This window comes from Megascapheus bottae, chromosome 19 (genome assembly GCF_031878675.1).
Source record: "Megascapheus bottae isolate mThoBot1 chromosome 19, mThoBot2.hap1, whole genome shotgun sequence".
Lineage (NCBI taxonomy): Eukaryota > Metazoa > Chordata > Mammalia > Rodentia > Geomyidae > Megascapheus > Megascapheus bottae.
The window spans coordinates 17416666-17436136 of NC_143527.1; the positions used below are offsets into that span (position 1 = coordinate 17416666).

A 19471-nucleotide genomic window follows, 5' to 3' on the forward strand; every position below is an offset into this window, starting at 1 on the left:
TTGCAATTAAATCAGGCTGACAACACAATTGGTATAACGTATTTGATGATGTCTTTGGGCCTCATGATGATTTATAAATATTAAATGGTTGATGTGAATGTTTGCAATTAGTACCTTTACTGAGCTAAACTATATTTTTCAGTTCTCTTTTCTATCCACTCATCATAAAATATTCGAGAACCCCTCGTGTACCTGATTGCAGTAATTTTCTAGAGTGTTCCTTTGTGCTCTATCCCCTTTAAATGTTACCACATGTCCTAAGTGACCTTTCTGCTCTTGACACACGCAATGCCAAGCACCTATTCACAACCCTCCCGCCTCTCAGTGACTCAAATATGTCACCGGTTTGACCAGGAAGATACAGTTTCTGGACCAAGCATTTGTGGTCCCTTGCTTTTCGAGCAAGGGGGATAAGAAAACTTACTGAGCTCAAGGGGAGGGTCTCTGAATTAAAGCATGTAAAAACCTGTGGCAGCCAGACGAGATGAGGGAAGGGCCATGAACACTGCTCTCCTGAGCTAGCCTCATGCCCTCTAGAGAAGACATCTATAAATAACCAAGGCAGATTCCGCCTCAAGCCTCCAACTGGAAGAGAACTATGAAATCCTAAGGCAGCACGAAGCTTCGGGAAATGTCTCCTCTATTTCTGCATACCAGTAGGAGTGTCACTACCTAGGTCTTAATAAAAATGCAAGTTCCCAGGCCCAACCCTCTCTTCTGAATCACACACTGGGCATAGACTCCTAGAATCTATGATTGACTGAACTTACCAGGGAAGACTGATGTACATTTCAGCGGGAGAAGCAGTGGTCCAGCCCAACCCTTCATCTGAAGTCCAGATGGGGACTTAAGCTGAAGTGTTGCCTCTGTCAGGTGCAGTCAGCTGCCTCTCAGGCAGAATGCTTCCCAACTTACTCCTGCTTCCTGAAAGACCCTAAGGTACAGGTGATCTTTTACTATTAAGAGTTAAATGTTGTTGTTGTTGTATGGGTACTAATACTTGAATTTGAGGCCTGGGTGTTGTGCCTTAGCTTCTGTGCTCGACTAGTGCTCTACCACATGAAATACAGCTCCACTTCAAGCTTTTTTGATGGTTAATTGGAGATGAGAGTCTCATGGATTTTCTTTCCCAGGCTGGCTTCTAAACATGATCCTCAAATCTCAGACTCCTGAGTAGCTAGGATTACAGGCATGGGCAATTGGCACCCTGCAAGAGTTAAACTATTTTATTCTCCTCATGGTCTTCGGGTCCATGACAGGCCCTGTTCCCTAGTAACAATGTGAAAATGGCATCACATTTTCTTCTGTCTCAGGAGGAAACTAAGCAAAAAGCCTTATCTTGGGAGTTAATGCAGTTTTTCTGAAAAGGAACAGATTATAAAAAAAAATAAGCTTTTTTTGACCAAGAGGCAAGATTGAGTATTACATATTTTTCAAAGGCAACAAATTATACTGAAAGTTATCAAAATATTGTTGAGTTTGTGATGCAGTAAAAGAAAGGGTTCTTATATATATGGTAAAACTAATGACCATCACTTAGAAGTAATGATAGCTCTAAGTATTTAATGATATCTGCAATCATTATGTCCTGATAGTTACACAGAGTTACACAGTCACACACTCTGCTAGTAGTACTATGGCTTTCTTTTGAAATACCTTGTATTTGTACTTGTAATTTGTGTGTGTGTGTGTGTGTGTGTGTATGATGCTAGTGATCAAGCCCACCACTTGTCTCATCTCAGCTCATTTGATTAATTTTTAAATAAGGAATGGCTAAAGTTTAAGAATTTTTTTCTTAGCACAAATCAGTATATGATCTTTATCCTAACAGGATTTCCATGAGTTCTACTTGAGGACTTGCTAGAAATCTGTGCTCCCCAGGTTAAGGAGTCTCAAAGAGTTAATGTGAAACTTAAATTGATTTGTCCCGATGGCTGTAGCAGGCAGTAGGATATTTGTCCTATTGCATGTAAATTGATGTGTGTGTAACATGACCAGGTATATGGCTACTCCAACCTGTGGGAAGTCAACAATGCAAATCCAGTTAATGGGGAAACTGCTTTGATTTCAAGGTGACCTATTGTAAGCCATTAGCTGAAGCTTGGATTTCAAAGAAAGGTTCCTATTGTTGGAAGCAATTTATGCTTTCATAACGTGAAGACTGGTTCATTTCTTCAAGCTAATCTTTTACATTGTGTTACATTATGTATAGGCCAATACTGACCCCAAGTAAGTTGCAGGGTATTTGAGTTGCTCCAGTACCTATACATTGTACAGTAGCTCACTTAACCAGGCTCTTTGTATTCTAGCAGTGGTTCTTAAGCCCAGTAAGGCTAATGTTTTAGCAGGCAGTAGAGTCACTTGTGGCATTTTTAAATCAGTATCCATTGATGGTGATCCACGTGTCTACCGTGGGACTGATCCAGCAGGGGTGGTTTCATAAGCAACATGGATGTCCCAAGTGAATGGCCAAGACAGAGAAGCTACTTTGCAGTGAGCAGGTGATGATATTTTGAAGTTGAAGTGTTGCTAGAAGCTGGGTTCCTAGTGTCACACACCTGTAATCCTAGCTACTTGAGAAGCTTGAGATCTAGGGGATAGTGGTTAAAAGCTAGCTCAGTCAGAAACGGTTCACTACATTCTATCTTCCAGACAACTGGCAAAAAGTGATAGAGCACCAGCCTTGCATGTGCAAGGCTGAGTTCAAATGCTAGGGCAGCCATGAAACAAAAGTGCTGCCAGAGACCATGACATACCTGTGGCATCTGACCACCCTAAATGTCACCCTCTTCCATGACCACAGCTTTTATCCTTTCTGGCCCTTGCACCACCTGGTACTTCTGCCTGACCTTGTTTCTGGGAATGGTAATAAAAGACACGGAGTGCTCAAGGCTTCAGGGCACAGGAATTCAATACAAGAGCTCCCTGAGCAAAGCCAAGACCTGTTCATATGAGTGGAAATAACTTTCTAGCAGCAAAGAGAAAGAATGGTTTGAAGAGAGGATAAAATGGGCACGGAAGGGTCAGTTACGCTAGCTGTGAGCTATAGGACAGAGGGTGAGAGGGTTGAGGCTTGGAGGAAGAAATACACAAATGTCATCCCGACTTCATAGAGGCAGAGAGAGAGGAGTCCAAGGAAAAATCATTTCATTGAGCACATGCTTTACTATAAACTAGTTTTAGGACCAAATGAATAATGTATATACTATCTGTATATATCTCAGTTCACACCTAGCTAGAGACCTTAATCACAACAAGGTTTATAAAGTATAAAATCATAGCAAACATTTAACCTCGTCATGCACACTCACTAAAACCCACAGATTTTTGAGTTGCAGAGTGTGTTTTGGTGATGAGCAGGTAAGTGCTAATGGCCTGCAGCTCAGCTACAGCCTGGGTCGGGACTCACAGAACATAAGGAGCAATAGGAGGTCATAGGGAATCCTCTTCCAGGCCTTATTTTAAGAGCAAAGAAGGTGATGATTTCCCATTTACACTGAGGAGCCTTTACCAGTAGAGCTAGGACCCAGTCTACCCCTGCTTTTCTGCCAGGAAGGGGTTGGGCAGAATGGAAGTTGCTGCAGTCCTTTCTTCAATGCTGTCTTCAATCCTTTGGAGACAGCCACTGCCAGGGGAAGCATGTAGGAGGATGGGTTCAGCTTGCTACCGCCTCCATGGTACACTCAGGAGGTTTAGAAATAGGACTTAGTGCTCCAGGAGCCACTGTGGAAGGGAAGCGGGAAAATGTTTGCATATGAAATGTGCTAAGTACTTCCTACACTAAGTTCTTTCATCTCACCAAGCAGATACTGAAGACTCTGATGAAGCAGTGTAGTAACTACTTAGGATGGCCTTCCTGAATGGCTTGTGCTGAGCTCTGGGCTTGGCACAGCTCTGTCAGGGAGGGAATGAGTGGCAGTATAGGGCCTGCAGAACCCTCGTTTGTCCTAACCCATCACAGGCCTGGCTGGCCTGTTGGAAGGTTCTGGGGAGCTCTTGCGTGGAATACCCAGGCCTAGCTTCTTTTCGACACAGATGTCCTCCACAGTGCGTCTAATGTTGGTGCTCACCATGTCAGAATCATGATACATGTGCCACTCTTCCAAGCCCCAACTGCCTCACTGAAAGGTCCTACATCCTCCTCACCTAACCCTACCCCATGCTACTGTCTACTCCCCAGCTTTACTTCCCGTTCCCTGTTCAACCTTTTCTGCCACATCAGATTTTTCCTGTCAGACAGTTCTCCCAACACAACTTCCCAAACTTCATAATAGGTTCTGAGAGGCTTCATATTAATGTCGCTTTGTGTTTATGTCTCTAAGCAGTGCTTCTTTTTGCTGATTTGAATTTATTAAAGGAAGGTATTAAACCATATGGAGTATCGTCATTGTGTAGAATTTCCCCCCACATTTCCCTGTGGCTTTCCTTGCTTCACAGTTACTAACGCTGTCCATGGTACTTACACTCATCTGCTGAACAGACATTATTTATTAAAAATTGCTCCCTATTCTTTAGCATGGTGTTCCTCACCCTGGGCTCCCCCCCATACCACCATACATGATACGTATTTCAGTGGTGGTGGTGACAGTATAATTGGAAAGGAGACAGACACAGTCAGTTAAGGAAGAGTAGATTGATTATCCCCATAGTGAACAGAATATATTCTGACACTCCCTGGTTTTCAGGTGATTTGTCACTTCCGTAGGAAACAACAGAAGGGCTTAATGCTGTGTTCAGAGATGAGGCTGTGTGTTGGTACGCCAGACTTCCACTGGGCCCAAGCAGGAGGTGGACACCTCTTGACCCTTTCAATGTCCTCTCAAGACTGCTCCATGCAGTCAGTCTCCTTCGTGAAGATGAACTGGAAGAAGGGTAAGCACAGGGCAGAGACCACCAGGTTTGGTTTTATAAGCAGTATGTTTCACAGTTGTAGGGGGCTCTGGCCACTGGGCTCAGCCTAGGACAGCACCCGAAGTTCCTGTTTTCAGGCTTTCCACCCAATCGGAGCACTGGCTGGCCCATCCAAGTCTTCATATCTCAGGTGGGATGTAATAGGACTTAGATTCTAGCTAAGGAGATTAGGATGGGAAAAAGTTGAGTAAATGAGTAAAAATTTTAGTTTAGAAAGGTACTGTGAGGGGAAGATGTTGAGGAAGAGCTTCTGAAGTGATGTTTTTGCTGAAGAGTTTAGAGTAAGTCTGTCGTGAGGATCATGATTCATATTTCATCTTGTACTGGTGGTGAGATTTGTTCATGATTGCTCTATTGAATGAGAAAGATGGTAGTAATACAGAGAAATAGCAGCATATCTCCAGCGGTGATGGTGGGTTAGAAAGGTGGGTGTCAGGAGATGGAAGCCTGTGTTCAAGTTTAAGCCCGTGTCTTCAAAGCAGAGAAATGCTAAGCACATGACTTGGCCTTTCCCAGCCTTTCCCTTTTTTCTTTAAAATGGGAAGACTGACAAGTAGGTTATTTTTTAATGAATATTAAGCATGGGATACATGCTTAATATAAGTTATCCAAGCACCATATAAATGAGAACACTGTGAGTGTCTATGAGGCAGAAGGTGGTTGTATATCAGGCATTCAGAACTGTGAGATAAGAGAATGAAGAAACTCATTTGAGCTGGGAATGCTTAGGGCCATGCAAGAAAGTCTGTGCTGGCTTCAGGAAGCCATGCACTAAAACAAACAGGAAATGCCCTTCATAAAGAACAGAGGACATTGGAGAGGATCCATACTGCTCCAGATATACCAGAAATACTTCAGAAATTACTCCATTGTGTTGGAAGCATAAAACCATCATCTTACAAGAGATCTTCTTGTATAATTTTGTAGCCACCATTACATAAGTTGTGACATTTCCTCTGTAAGGTAGCAGAGTCAGAGCTTGGCAAATCCAATGTTAAGTTTGCTCCCAACATTTTACTACTTAGCTATTCATCTTTTCTCAGTCGGGAAAAAATATAATTGAAGCTGTGATTTAGAAATTGAATCAGCAAGGATGTTAGGATGAATTGGAGACTCCACTATCAATGTGAGCACTCAGAAGGGCACTCAGAGGGCTTCAGGGATCCAAATCTTAAGAGACTATGATAAGATGATCTGAAGGTGTCAAATAAGGTCAGATAGCTAATCCAATGCTACCACTGAGGTTCAAGTCCCAAGTCCCCTGGCACTCTGGATTGCAGTTCTCCAGGGTTGGAAGGAAAGCTAACTTTTAGCACCTGGTCTAGAGTATCATTGAGAGCCATCCCTACTATGTGGAACCTCCCAGAAGTGATGTGCTTATTAATAGGTACTTGTTGGTCTGAGGTAACTTTGTCAAGCTTTAGCGTACGTGTCAATCTCAGCTCTGCCAATCACCAAATTAGCAAAGAGTTAGCACTCATGGTCATTTCTCATGCTTGCTCCTTCAAAGAGCCTTGAGTGTAAAGATTGTTGAACTTGGGGTATGTATAACTACTTTAGCCATGTGCTCACCATCCCCCTCCTCATATTGTTTACTGCTTTGAATCTTTCTTTTTAATTCTTGAAACTTGTTATATAACCTAGCGGATGGATGGATGGATGGATGGATGGATGGATGGATAGATAGATAGATACATAGATACATAGATACATAGATACCACTTGTCCTTAAAATAGCCTGGTTGCCTATCTTTCATATGTGTTACCCTCTTTCCTAAACACTGAGAAACTTTTCAGTGCTTCTCTGGTGACTTATAGAGCAGTTGGCACCTTGATGTTGACAGGGAAATGTGACAAGGGTCACTAGTGTGTGCCTTAGTTGTCTCTGCAAAGTTTATACCTGGGACTCCCTGTAGTCTTAATTTCCTGTGCAATTTGGGTTGAAATGAAGCCTGACAGCATGCACACATTCCCCTCACCAATCCACTTCCTGGTCTGCTGACCTCTGTTCATTGCTTCCAATGATCCTGTCAAGTGCCCCGGGCAGTATGGGCCTCTCCATTCAAAGTGGTCCCCTACTGAGGATTGAGGCTCTGCCATACCCTGCACTTACTCATTTATATAGTCTAAACGCATAGAGCTTGGGCAGAACTCCAGAACCCAGAACTTTTGGATGCAGTTGCTGAGGTCTCTTTCTCATTGCAGACACATCGGAAGCTCTCAGGTACTATCAAATTCGTGTCTGTTTCAGTAGGGTAAAACCCAGTTTATTATGCACTCAGTTATCTGGGATAATCATGTGTCTAGGAACTTGAGAATGAGTGAAAGAATTAAGAGTAGACATGGCACCTGATACTGTCCTCTGGGTCAAGTTGATGTACTATGATATTTTAAATTGAAGAAGCATGGGAGAAATTAAAATTCACAGGCTTGTTTAGAGGCTACCTTTCAGTGTAATAATGTTGCAGAAGCAAGGAAAGAAGCAGATATATTGATGACAGAAATCTATGAGGCATCTCAGAAAGGCACTGGAAATTCCATCTCCCAAATACTAGATGGGAGTCTACCTCACTAGGAAATTGCTTTTGATGGCTATTTTCTGCTCCATTTTCTCCACTGCGCTTACTCACCGATCAGGTCCCTCTCCCCTGAACACACACAGTTCAGGGTTTGGGAGCCAACATCACACAGCTCTTTGCTGGCTCTGAAGAGTAGCTCCTACCTAAGGGTTCTTCCTCCTATCTCCCACACCTTACTCCCTGAAGCTTCCCTAGCAGCTGAGCTCTTTCCATCTTAACTTATACAGTCTTCTGTCTTTCATCATCTGAATTGTCTAGCTTGACTGTGGGCCAGATGTGCAAGAGAATGGTGCTCATTCACTGAAGCCAATAAGCTACAGCCTACCCATGTCAGTAACTTTCGAGCCACTATGATGGCCTCCCAGTTCTATAGCTTCTTCTGCCTAGGAAGCCACAGGAGATAGAGCCAGGACCTAGAGCTTTAGACCTTATTAAGGAAATGAGAGGATTAACTTAATCTAGTGATAGATTGTTTCTAGTTCAATAGAATATATTAAGTGCATCTCTGTGCCAGGTACTGTTACCATCCCTGGGCCTCGAAAGCAGTGGCTGCCCTCTGAGGTGGTGAGTCAGTGCACTGCATGCAGATGCAAAAGTCTATCCCTGACAAGGGATTTGTTTCTTCAGACTGTGGACCAGTGCTTGTCATTGCTCTTCATTTTGAGCGTCCTGGTGTCTTGGAAATCTGATGGCCTGCTCTTTGCATTACTTATCTGTCTTCCTACTTTCCACTTTATGTTTGGCAGAACTGGAGTTTTCCCTCAAGGCCTTATATTTGTCATGCCCAGCTCTTTTTACCTTTTAGCTATTTTTCATATAGACTTTCACACTATAGAAATGTATTTATCTAATGTAGGATGTTTTCTTTCTTCCATTTAGCCTACTCAAATCTCTCTCTTGCAATTGAGTTATTTTATCCATTTTTTTAAAAAACTAGAGCCAGGATCAGGGTGATAGTGTTCTTTGTCATGTATCTATGTAAACAGAAATGCTCAGATCTGTGACTGCTGTTGCTGAGCTCAGGGCAGGAGAAGGAAAGACCCTTTGCTCTTGAAGAAATCATAGTTTATACTGAAGCACGGATTGAGTAAGTTGGAGAAACAAAGGCGATGTGATATTGTAGGAAGCGTGTGTGTGGAACTTCTCAGGGTGTGTGTAAGGGAATGCTACAGGGCACTGCGCTGTGAGGATCAGGAGCATGGCCCACTGGTTGAGCCTCCCTTCCTCTGGGTGGTGAAAGAGGTCACATGCCACTACTAAGCTTTCTCCCTCCCACTGTCGGCTCTGATGTGGGCCTGTGAGCTTGGGAAGGCTATTTTTACATGAGCACTCCACATTTATCCTTGAAAGCAGGGGAAAAGCCCTCACCAGGCTCAGCCCCTTGTCTGACAAAGCTCCCTAAAAGGTAGCAGAACCTTTCCACTGCTGGTGATTGACCACACATTCCCTTCCAGAGACGAGAAGAACCAGTCCATCATCGTCAGCGGGGAATCTGGAGCCGGGAAGACGGTGTCAGCCAAGTATGCCATGCGCTATTTTGCTACGGTTGGTGGCTCAGCCAGCGAGACCAGCATTGAAGAGAAGGTCCTGGCGTCTAGTCCCATCATGGAGGTAAACCTCTCCTGGGTGTCCGTTGGGTTTGACAGATAGCGTGACTGATCAGAAGTATCCTCAAGGCATTCCTTGAGCCCTTGGAGAGCCCAGGTCCACTGCTGAGGAAGAAATGATTGTGATGCCTCTAAACACACTGATGGGGGGGGGGGTTCTGACCCACCTGTGTCATTTAAGGCCCCAGTATTAGGTGGAGTGTTCTTATGTTCTATATTGCATCTTGTGGTGATAGCCCTGCCCTATCTGTGCCATCTCTGCTGCTGCCCCCTCTCCTGCAGCCATTATGTGTCCCAGCATGTTACTAAAGCAGATGGATGCCTTGAAGGAGCCACGGAATGAATCAAGAAGGAAGGCAGGTTCGAGGGGGCGGGGGAAGGATGCAAGGAAGTCCCAGTAGAATAGTGTTTCTTCACTCCAAAAAGCAGTCAGGCATTCTGTTTTAAGTTGGGAAGAGCAAGGAATAGCCAACACCTGTGTGAGAACCGCATCTGCTGAAGATCCTCAAGCATCAGTACGACCTGGGGCTCTTGAAAGGGAGCCGGCTCAGAGTTAGGCAGGCTCAGAGTGGTTGAGTTGATAAGTGCAAGACAGAGGTATCACTTAAAAATTAGATTTTAGATAGCTTCATTCTATTTTACGGTTTAGAATGTCATTTCTCTCCTTTTGTTTTCTTTATAAAAGTTTAACTCTAAGAGAATTGCACATTTAGGCCTCGAAGCTCCTGGACCAACTTTGAAGCCCCACCTTTGAAACCAGGTTGGTTTGTTATTGCCTGGGTGCTGTGCTGGTTAGGAGAGGCCCTTCTGCCCCACTTTGGCAGCCCCTTTGTTTAAGAAGAAATACATTTAGGATCTCAAGCTGCCATAAGACAGCTTCCAATTTCCCCGAGGAGCTCTCCACCCCATCAGTTAAGACACAGGTCACTGTGGTTGGTCTTTCAGGTTAGTTTCTGTGTGTGTGTGTGTGTGTGTGTGTGTGTGTGTGTGTGTGTGTGTGTGTGTGTGTGTTTGCCAGCCCTGGGTTTGAGGTCAGGGCCTGAGCCCTGTCCTTGGGCTTTCTCAAGGCTACTGCTCTACCACTTGAGCCTCAGCACCACTTCCAGCTTTTTTCTATGTATGTGGTACCAAGGAATCGAACTTGGATCTTAATGTATGCTAGGCAAGCACTCTACCACTAGGCCAAACTCCTAGCCCTTTCAGGTTAGTTTGAAGCAAGAACTTTTTGGACCTTTCCTAGTCCCCCTTCTCCTTTTTCCGTTACAAAGTGCAGCGGTAAATTTACAAATTCAGTTCCTAATAGAATAATCATTGGTCATCTAAGCAAAATATTCTGCCTCAGCGTTGCATCATCTGAAGAAGCTTTATGGACAGTTGAACGAGATGCTTACCACCTATTTGCAAGAATTCAACCAAAGCAAGTTTCAGTATCTGTTCTGATAGGAATTGATATAGTTGGAAACGTTTTTTACCAAACATATAAACAAAATGAGAAATGTCTCTTTATTATTGAAGATGCTTCTAAAACCAGAAGTTGTCTGAGTGTTGCTGGACATTATACCTGAAGTCTGATTCAGAAGGTCTGGAAAGAGACCCAGCAGTCTGTATTCCTCTACAGTTCCTGGTTGACACTGAAACTAGCTTTGGTTACATTCTTTCCAATAGCTTCTGTCCTGTCCCTTAGCAGACCAAGAAAGCACAAAGCCAGAAGTAGAGCTGTGGATCATGTAGCAGAGGACTGCCCTTGAGTTAAAAAGCTAAGCAAGAGGACCTGAGTTCAAGATGAGAGAGAGAGAGAGAGAGAGAGAGAGAGAGAGAGAGAGAGAGAGAGAGAGAGAGAGAGGGAGAGAGGGAGAGAGAGAGAGAGAGAAAGGGGAGGGGAAGAGGGAGAAGGAGAGGGAATTCCCCATAGCACTACTGCTTTCTGATAATCATTCCACGTTCTGTCATATTTCCTCCTTTAAAAAAAAAAGAGTTCTTGAGCTGCTGTGTGGTAGTAGTTTTGAGAGATGCTTGACTATGAACAGAAAAAGCTGAAGCCAGGAAGAAGCCTGAGTAGTATTCAAAAGAATGTTGCAAAATAGAGATGGAGAAACACTGGTACTGTTAGAGTAAAAACACTTTTTCCGGCTTTCAGAATTCTGCTGGGCCCTTGTTTTGCAAAGTCCTGTCAGCTTGTTCCTCCTCAGAGCTTAATAAGGGAGAGCTGATTACTGGTTACTGTGCCCCTGTCCCCAGGAAGAGTAGTATCTCTCCATGAGCTATCAGTTATGGTCATGTCATTGTCTCCTTGCTTCCACAACAGCCCAGCAAGGGCAGGCACCTGCTGGGGAGATGGAGGGAGGTCTAAGGAGGTGGAATTCCTAGCAGACCATGCTAAGTAGCAGCTTTTGAAATTAAGGCAACTGGAAAATAAGCTGGGGTTGGCTGGGGCAGATTAAGGTGACTTATTGTCGGTGTCAGTACACTCTGACTCTATTCTGTTTAAGGGCCTGTCAGTATACCAGGCATGATTTGTTCACAAGTCTCTACTGATTAAAAGAATATTGTTAATCAAGAGACTGTAAGACCAGGGACAGAACCCAAGTCCATGACAGAGGACCACATGGCTGCTTGGAGTTAAAGAAACCTTCAAGCTTAAAACCTGAGACACTATTGAGAGACGGACAGGGGATGGGATCTAGTGATCAAAATGATAGGAACAATGACTAGAAAGGTAATTCCAGGATCTTAAGATAAATAAGCTAGGTGCTGATTGATGATATCACTTGGAATCCCACCTATTCGGAGGCAGAGATCTAAGGAGGAACGCCCCTGAGACTTATCTCCAATTAACCAGCAACCAGCCAGAAGTACAGTATGGCTCAAGTGGTAGAGTGCTAGTCTTGAGTGAAAAAGCCAAGTGAGGGTGCAGAGCTCTGAGTTCAAAGAGGGTAGGGTCTACCCCCTAAGCTCTTGTCCATCCTCTATCATAAGTTTACCCATTTTCCTTTCCCACTGATACAATTCTATTCCAAGCGTCACTTCAGTTTCCCCTTTCTTCCAGATATGGCTAATTGCTCCCTTCTCTATTTACATACTTTGCAATATCTACTTCTTTTTAAAATTATTATTATTATTATTATTATTATCATTATTTGCCGGTCCTGGGGCTTGAACTCAGGGCCTGGGCACTGTCCTTGGACACTTTTTTGCTCAAGGCTAGTGCTCTGCTACTTGAGCCACAGTGCCACTTCCAGCTTTTTGTGTGTGTGGTACCAAATCCAGGGCTTCGTGCATGTGAGGTGAATATTTACCAATAGACTACACTTCCAGCCCTGCAGTATCTACTTTTTTATTGTATATCCCAGTCATCCAATCATGTTGAAGCTATCCCAACACACTGCTGTTTTCATGTATATTTCTTGTCTGAATAATAAAGAGCATGGTAAAGAGTCTTACTGCCTTCCTACAAATTAAGAAAAAAAATGGAATTTTAAACTTAAATCATTAAAATTAGATGGTCCCTTAGAATTTTCCAGAAGCTAGCTTGTGCTGGTTACAGTCTCATGAAGATCAGCATGTCCCCTTGTCCCTTTCCTGTAAAGGCATAGTAAAATTTTAGATGCTTGTGTAGTTGGTTTGGTTCTTATAAGAATCTTCTCTAGGCAATCCTGTGGGCTTCATCAAGAGGCACAGAAGATCTGTCTTATTTTTATGATATTAACTTATAGGGCTTTTGAGAAAGAAAAGAGAGATCCAAAGTTGTTAGAAGGCGAGGACCAAGGGCGAGAGTGATGAGAGGAAAGGTTGGGCCAGGTCCTACCAAAAAGCTGTGCTAAGGATTTACAACTAGCTCAAAGGGTAATGGAAGCCACTGAACCATTTTACACAGGAAATATGATTGGGTTCACATTTTACAAGAATCCTTAGGCAGTCAAGAGAACACTTGGCAGTGGGAGACGAGGGGAGCTAGTTTTCTGTGGAAGTTGTCTAGAACAGGGATGAGGGTGACATGGGCTAAGGCCATGGTAGTAAGACAGAAAGAAGTGGGAAGCTGGACATTGATAGTGGCTGTGTCTGGGGTGTGGCCAGTGGGTAGGTGGAGGATAACAGGCCAATTCTGGGCTGAACCATTTCCCTAGTGCAGAGCAAGACCTAGACTTATGTGCACAGATCACATGACCCCAGGTCTTACTTCCAAGATTTTGTTTGTGGAGACTTAACTGGATTTTTTAGTATTAGAGGTCAGTTTTCCAAAGCAGTAGTGACGAGCCTTCAGCTGGGCTGCTCACTGGTTAGTTACAGATGCTGGCTGAGCCTTGTGGCCTTGGGTGTCAACAGATGCTAGAAGTTCTGTGGCTTGGACTCTGTTGGGATGGAGTGGAGTGGGAATTTGGCTTTTTTCCAATTTCTTTGTACTTTCAAGTCCGTAGACCACTGAAAAGTTATAGCTGGTACATTTTCAAATGTTTGAACCATCTCAAAATGTAAATATGTGAAGTGATTAAAATATTAAGGTATTTATTACCAATATTTTAGTAGTGTAGGATTGAATATTCATACAATGAGACCAGCCATTTAGCTACATAGTTATAAAGGTACAAGCAGTGTTTTGAATTGCATTCTTGCCCTTTCGGTATCACTTCCTGTGTAACAGCTTTATGGTTTGTAATGAGGAGTGTGTGTGTGTGTGTGTACATACTTGTGGTGGGTTGGGAATAACACTTAGCCACCTAATTGTAGATCTCTTCACAGTTGATTAGACATAGGAAGATTGCTGCTTCTTCAAAGAAGGTTCAGAACGTTCTGAGCTGGGCAGTGCCACTGCTTACTGATTTTAGAGCTTAGTTTTCTGCCTCTCGGGGTCTTTCCTTCATGGTTCCACTACAAGTGCTGTGGCTGTAGTCATCAGATGTGCATGCCAGACAGAATGGAGGAAGACAGAGGGACAATGGGTGTACTTCCTAGCTGGTTTGTCCCCTTCAAGGAGCCGTTAATCAACTCCCACTGGCCTTTCTTAGGAGTGAAGGAGGATGGAAAATGAGGTTGCTTTTGTTTTAAGTAAGCCAGAAGAATTTCTGACTGGGCCCTTTGCCATCCCAATAGTAGAGATGTTCAGCAAGTGAGGACGGGAGAGAGAAGGGAACAGAGGCCACCAGTGTTCTATCTACCAGGCTGAAATCAAGAAAGCCATCACTGCCAGGTGCTGGTGGCTCACGCCTATAATCCTAGCAGAGGATGAGAGGATACTGAGATCTGAGGATCGTGGTTCTAAGGCAGCCAGGGCACTAAAGTCTGTGAAACTCTTATCTCCAATTAACCATGAGAAAACCGGAAGTGGCGCTGTGGCTCAAAGTGGTAGAATACTAGCCTTGAGCTGAGGAGCTCAGGGACAGCACCCAGGCCGAATTCAAGCCCCCTGACCAACCCCCCCACCCCCAAAAAAGCCATCCATGTTTATTCTCCTTTCTGTTGTTATGGTTTTGTCCAGGCCATTGGGAATGCCAAAACCACCCGCAATGACAACAGCAGTCGCTTTGGGAAGTACATTCAGATCGGATTTGATAAAAGGTACCACATCATCGGGGCCAACATGAGGACCTATCTGCTGGAGAAGTCCAGGGTGGTCTTTCAGGTGAGTGCACAACCTCAGGCCCTTTTCCATTTCCCATCATGAATGGAAAAGCCATGCTTTGCCTGCCATTCTCTCCCACCCTCTCAGTGCCCTGGCAGCAGTCTGTCTTATGAGCCTGGAATTTGCATGTTCTTGGGTTTTCTTTCATCACAAGTATTCATTGAAACGGAAAAGGTAATAAACTATAAAAATGTTTCGTACAATATATGCATATATGTATTGCATTTTGTTCTTGGCAGTAACTGAGGTTTGAAGTGAGGGCCTTGCAAGTATTTTGTCACTGGAGCCACACCTCCAGCCATTTTCAGCCTTTTTCTTTTTCTAAATGAAGTCTCATGTTTTTATCTAGGGCTAGCCTGGACCATGATGCACCTAGTCTAATGTATCTGGGCCCACCGGCACAAGCAACTTAGTTATTGAGAGAGGAATCTACTTGTTAATTTCCCCGCTCTGGGACTGGCCTTGCTCCATAGTCTTCCTCATCTTTACCTCCTATGAGGCTGGGATTAGACATATGAGCCACTGTACCAGATAGAAGATTGCTTATTGATTCAGTCAGTAACACGTATTGAAGGCCTGTTATGTTATCAGCAAAAATAAGTCCTTTTCCTTGTGGATTTTATAGTCTTGTGGTTGGGGGATGTCAGAGTCTGTGGATTCCATTTTTACAGGAGCCCTTTCACTTGGTGGCCTTCTATTTCGTTTCCTTTTCTAATAAAGGGAGTCTCTTCCTTGACTGGAGTCTTGTTCTTTCTCTCCTTACCTTCACATCCTCCTCCCCATCTGAGCTCTGCCTGTTTGCGTCCCATTTCCTTCTTCTTTTGCTTTTGGTGGTGATGAATGCCATGCCCCATTCCACCACTGTCTGTGACCACTGAATCAAGGATAGGAACTCGTCGTGGCTTGAGTTGCCGGCCTGGTCTTCCTCTGGGCATAGTAGCTTCCGGTCCTCACATTGCTGCTGCCTTCAGAGACCTCAGGGCTGCTTCTGCTGTTGACTTCCTGGTGACAGCTCTGTGCTGATACTTAGCAAAGGCTGAAGATTATTTTCGCTATCTCCACCCTGAATTTTGTTGCCCAGCTTTCTCTGCCACTCATGCATTGGGTTGACAAGCCCACATCCTTCACCTCCGTACAGAGAGCCGCTATAGACAACTGTGATGTGCTGCCTGTGGCACTCATTCCTGAGCTTGCCTCTGCCTGATGCTCTCTGTTCAGACCACCATGGCTACCTGTGAGTGCCAGGCCAGTCTAGCCATGAGTGTTGGCTAGATTCCTCTCAGTGGTGGATGTTCCTGACTGCCCAGCCTGATAGGATGGGCCAGGGCAGCTTTCACTTAGCTCCAGATCTCCAGAAGAGAAAAGGCGCTGGAAGAGGGGGAGTGACAGTTTGCCGAACATTGCTCAAGAGCATGGATGAATAAGTACTGTGCAGTGACTGACTTCCCTCCATTCCTGGAACAGCAATGATACTCTATGCAGAAGAGAAGTGCATGTTTTACATAAATCAGGAAGTAAACTTCCTCAGGATATTAGACCCCATAACAGCCAACAGAAAGTCAGTGTGTGGAAACTGATGTGGGAGGAATGTGGAAGAAAACCTGAGAGGAGGTCTGGACTCTGCTCCTACCACCTGCAACACTTGGGAACAGAGAGGAGGATGGGAGTTGGGAGAATAACTGCCCTAAACTGCTTTACTTTTTCCTCCTCCAGGCAGATGATGAGAGGAATTACCACATCTTTTACCAACTCTGTGCAGTTGCCAATCTTCCGGAATTTAAAGAGCTGGCGCTAAGTAAGTTACTAGATCCCTGTTGTTCTCTGAGGTGGGTAGGGGAGGGAAGGAGCTGCAGTTGTAGCTGGTGTTACTCATTGAAGGTTCTTGTTTAGGTTTATCCATGCGTGGCCTTGATCCTTAGACCTGGCTGAAATTCACTGCCCATATGGTGAAATGGGGTTGGCTATACCCAGACCACTTGTTACATGTATGAGGGAATTAGTGGTATTCATGAAGGCATGCTTTGCACAGACTATCCCTTCATTTCATGTCCATGTCTTGTCTGCGTGCAGTGATTCATGCCTCTAATCTTATCTACTAGGGAAGCTGAGATTGGGAGTTACTGGTTCCATGCCAGCCTGGGCAAAAGTTGACAAGACCTCATATCAGTCAATAAAAAACCGAGCGTAATGGTGAATACCTGTCATCCCAATGGTGTAGGAAGCACAAATACCATCCAGGATAGCCCAGGCATAAATGGAACATCTCAATTTAAAAGTAGCAAAGCAGAAAGCGCTGGGAATGTCACTGAAGTAGTAGTGCTTGCCTAACAAGCATAAGACCCTGAGTTCAAACTCCAGTATTGAAAAAAAAAAAAGATGATGGTAAGGAGGAAGAAAAAAGAAAGGAAAAGGAAAGGAAGGAAGGAAAGAAAGAAAGAGAGGCTATTTCCTACTTTAGGCATCATAAGAAAAATAAATGCTGGCCATGAAAATCTAGAAATTGTAGCATCCATTAGTCGTGGTCACTGGAGGTATAGGATTGAACAAAGTAACTGTGAGTCCTGCCCTCACTCAGCGTGCCAGACAGGCCAGAAGGTGTCACTGTGGATGACATCCACTGTGACAGTGTGTCCTGTTCTCCAGTAGCTTGTGAGCCACATTTTCCCGGGGTCATCATAACCTCCTTGAGGACAAGGACTGCCTGTTATCTGCTTGGGAGAGCAGGTGCCAAGTGCCCCTCGTTTGAGAACTGTCCTGATTTGGTGCCTTGTGGCTCTAGTTATGGCTCTCATTTACATGTGGCCAGATAGAGAGCAACATTATGGAATACTGCCATCTCAGAGGAAGGACTGGGCCCAGTGCATCTTTTCAAGCTCTGTATTCAGGAAATGGTCAGTTTTATAAAGAATGAACAGTGTCAAGATCTATCTGGCTGTTTTGGGACCACTTTATCCCACACTTTAAGAAAGAAGAAATCCTAGTTTCCACTTAAGTTATTTTGAGCTGGACGTGGTGGCTCACATCTGTAATCCTAGCTATACAGGAGGCTAAGATCTGAGGATCAAGGTTCAAAGCCAGCCCAGGCACAAAAGGACCTGAGACTTTTATCTCCAGTTAACCTCCAGAAAAGGAAGTGGAAATTGGCTCAAGGGTAGGGTGGTAGCCTTGAGCTGAAGAGCTCAAGGACAATGAATGCCTAGGCCCAGGGGTTGGGCGGTAGCCTTGAGCTGAAAAGCTCAGAGACAGCGCCCAGGCCCAGAGTTCAAGCCTCAAAAAAAAATTCCAAAAAGTGATGTTGAGGTTCAAATGGCTTTTCCTTCTCCTGTGTCTGAAAAAGGTGCAGACTCCTTGGGCTCCCAACTGGAGCCTTTGAAAACTATCCAATTTGGTCAGTCTCTTCTGTCTTAGCATCTTAGAGTAAAATTAAGAGGCTTTGAAAAGCTCTTGGGTTCTGCATAGTTTGGCTTTGAGTTCTGAAGCTTGGTGTTTGGTTCCACTGATAACCCTGGTCAAGTAGCTGAAAAAGTTAAATTAATGAAGGACTAGCCATTGGTTCCAAGTGATTCCTTCAACCTGCGTCATGTCCTTCTTCAGGTCCAGTGAATGTGTCCAGTAAGTGGACACATAGGCAAAACCCACACAGGTACAAGGGGCCCACTTTCCCTTCAGTAAGTCCTTCTAGCAATGAAGAAACACATTTCTTTCTTTCCTTCTTTCTTTCTTTCTTTCTTTCTTTCTTTCTTTCTTTCTTTCTTTCTATTTTTCTTTTGCCTCTGCAGGTGTGTCGATCAGTTTAATAAACCACGCCTTGCCTTGTACAGCTTAGAGCACAGCTTCCCTGGTTACAAGCCTGTGATTTTTGACCTTGATGGTCTGGTATGCATGTCATTGACTTGTGCCTGCTCTGTGGACTGTTTACTGCCTGGCCCAGTATCTGCCAGGCGAAGCAGTTAAGTACTGGCTTCACAGGCCTGAAAGGCTGACTTACAGGCAGAGTGGGTAGGTAGAGGAGAGCTGACTACATGCCCTTTACGTAATTCCTATTACAAGTACTAGTGAATTAAGGTGGATTCTGTCTTCTTAAGGAGATGACCACATTGATCTGAGTGGGATCAGGGGGATTGGTGGGAATTCAGCTGTGAACCCAAGTGGCCCCTTCATGATAAACAAGTGGTCCAGCCAAGCCTGAGTTTGGGAACTGAAAATAAGCTTAGAGAATCCATTAGTATGGCCCATGATGTTGACAGTGAGTTTGGAAAGATGCTGCATATGCTTTCCTTCTCATGGAAACCCAGTGTCCTCCTCTGACATCAGGGTGACACTGACATGCTTGGCTGATGCTTAATGAGTTAGGTTTTGTTGCTGGAAAAGATAAATGATCATAGCTCCATGTTCCTCAGTTTTCTTATCTGAAGAGTGGGAGTAAATACAGTTAACTTTGGGTGTCACTATAGAAGTTGTAAGCTGAAATGCCCTTAAAGAATGTAAATGAAAAAATTTGCTTTTATGAAATCTTTAAATTGTTACACTGCTTCAACAAAGATCTGATATGATTTTATTTTTCATAAGAAATGACTTCTGAGGTGGATGCCAGTGGCTCTCCAGCGTATAATCTTAGCTACTCAGGAGGCTGAGATCTGAGAATTGGAGTGAAAGCTAGCCTGGGCAAGAAAGTTCCTCTGAGACTCTTATCTCCAATGAGCTGCCCAACAAAGCCAGAAGCAGAGGTGGTCAGATGCAAATTAGTTGAAATCTGC

General features: G+C 44.2%; 1 protein-coding gene across 1 annotated transcript in view; it reads left to right on the plus strand.

The window, feature by feature from the left end:
• The window catches only part of Myo5b (myosin VB), a 251035-nt gene that overhangs the window by 127751 nt on the left and 103813 nt on the right, over nt 1-19471 (plus strand). The window contains exons 5-7 of the mRNA XM_090353117.1: nt 8945-9101; nt 14571-14714; nt 16428-16509. Of these exons, the coding sequence (XP_090209243.1) occupies nt 8945-9101; nt 14571-14714; nt 16428-16509 (383 nt within the window). The remainder of the gene's footprint in view (nt 1-8944; nt 9102-14570; nt 14715-16427; nt 16510-19471) is intronic.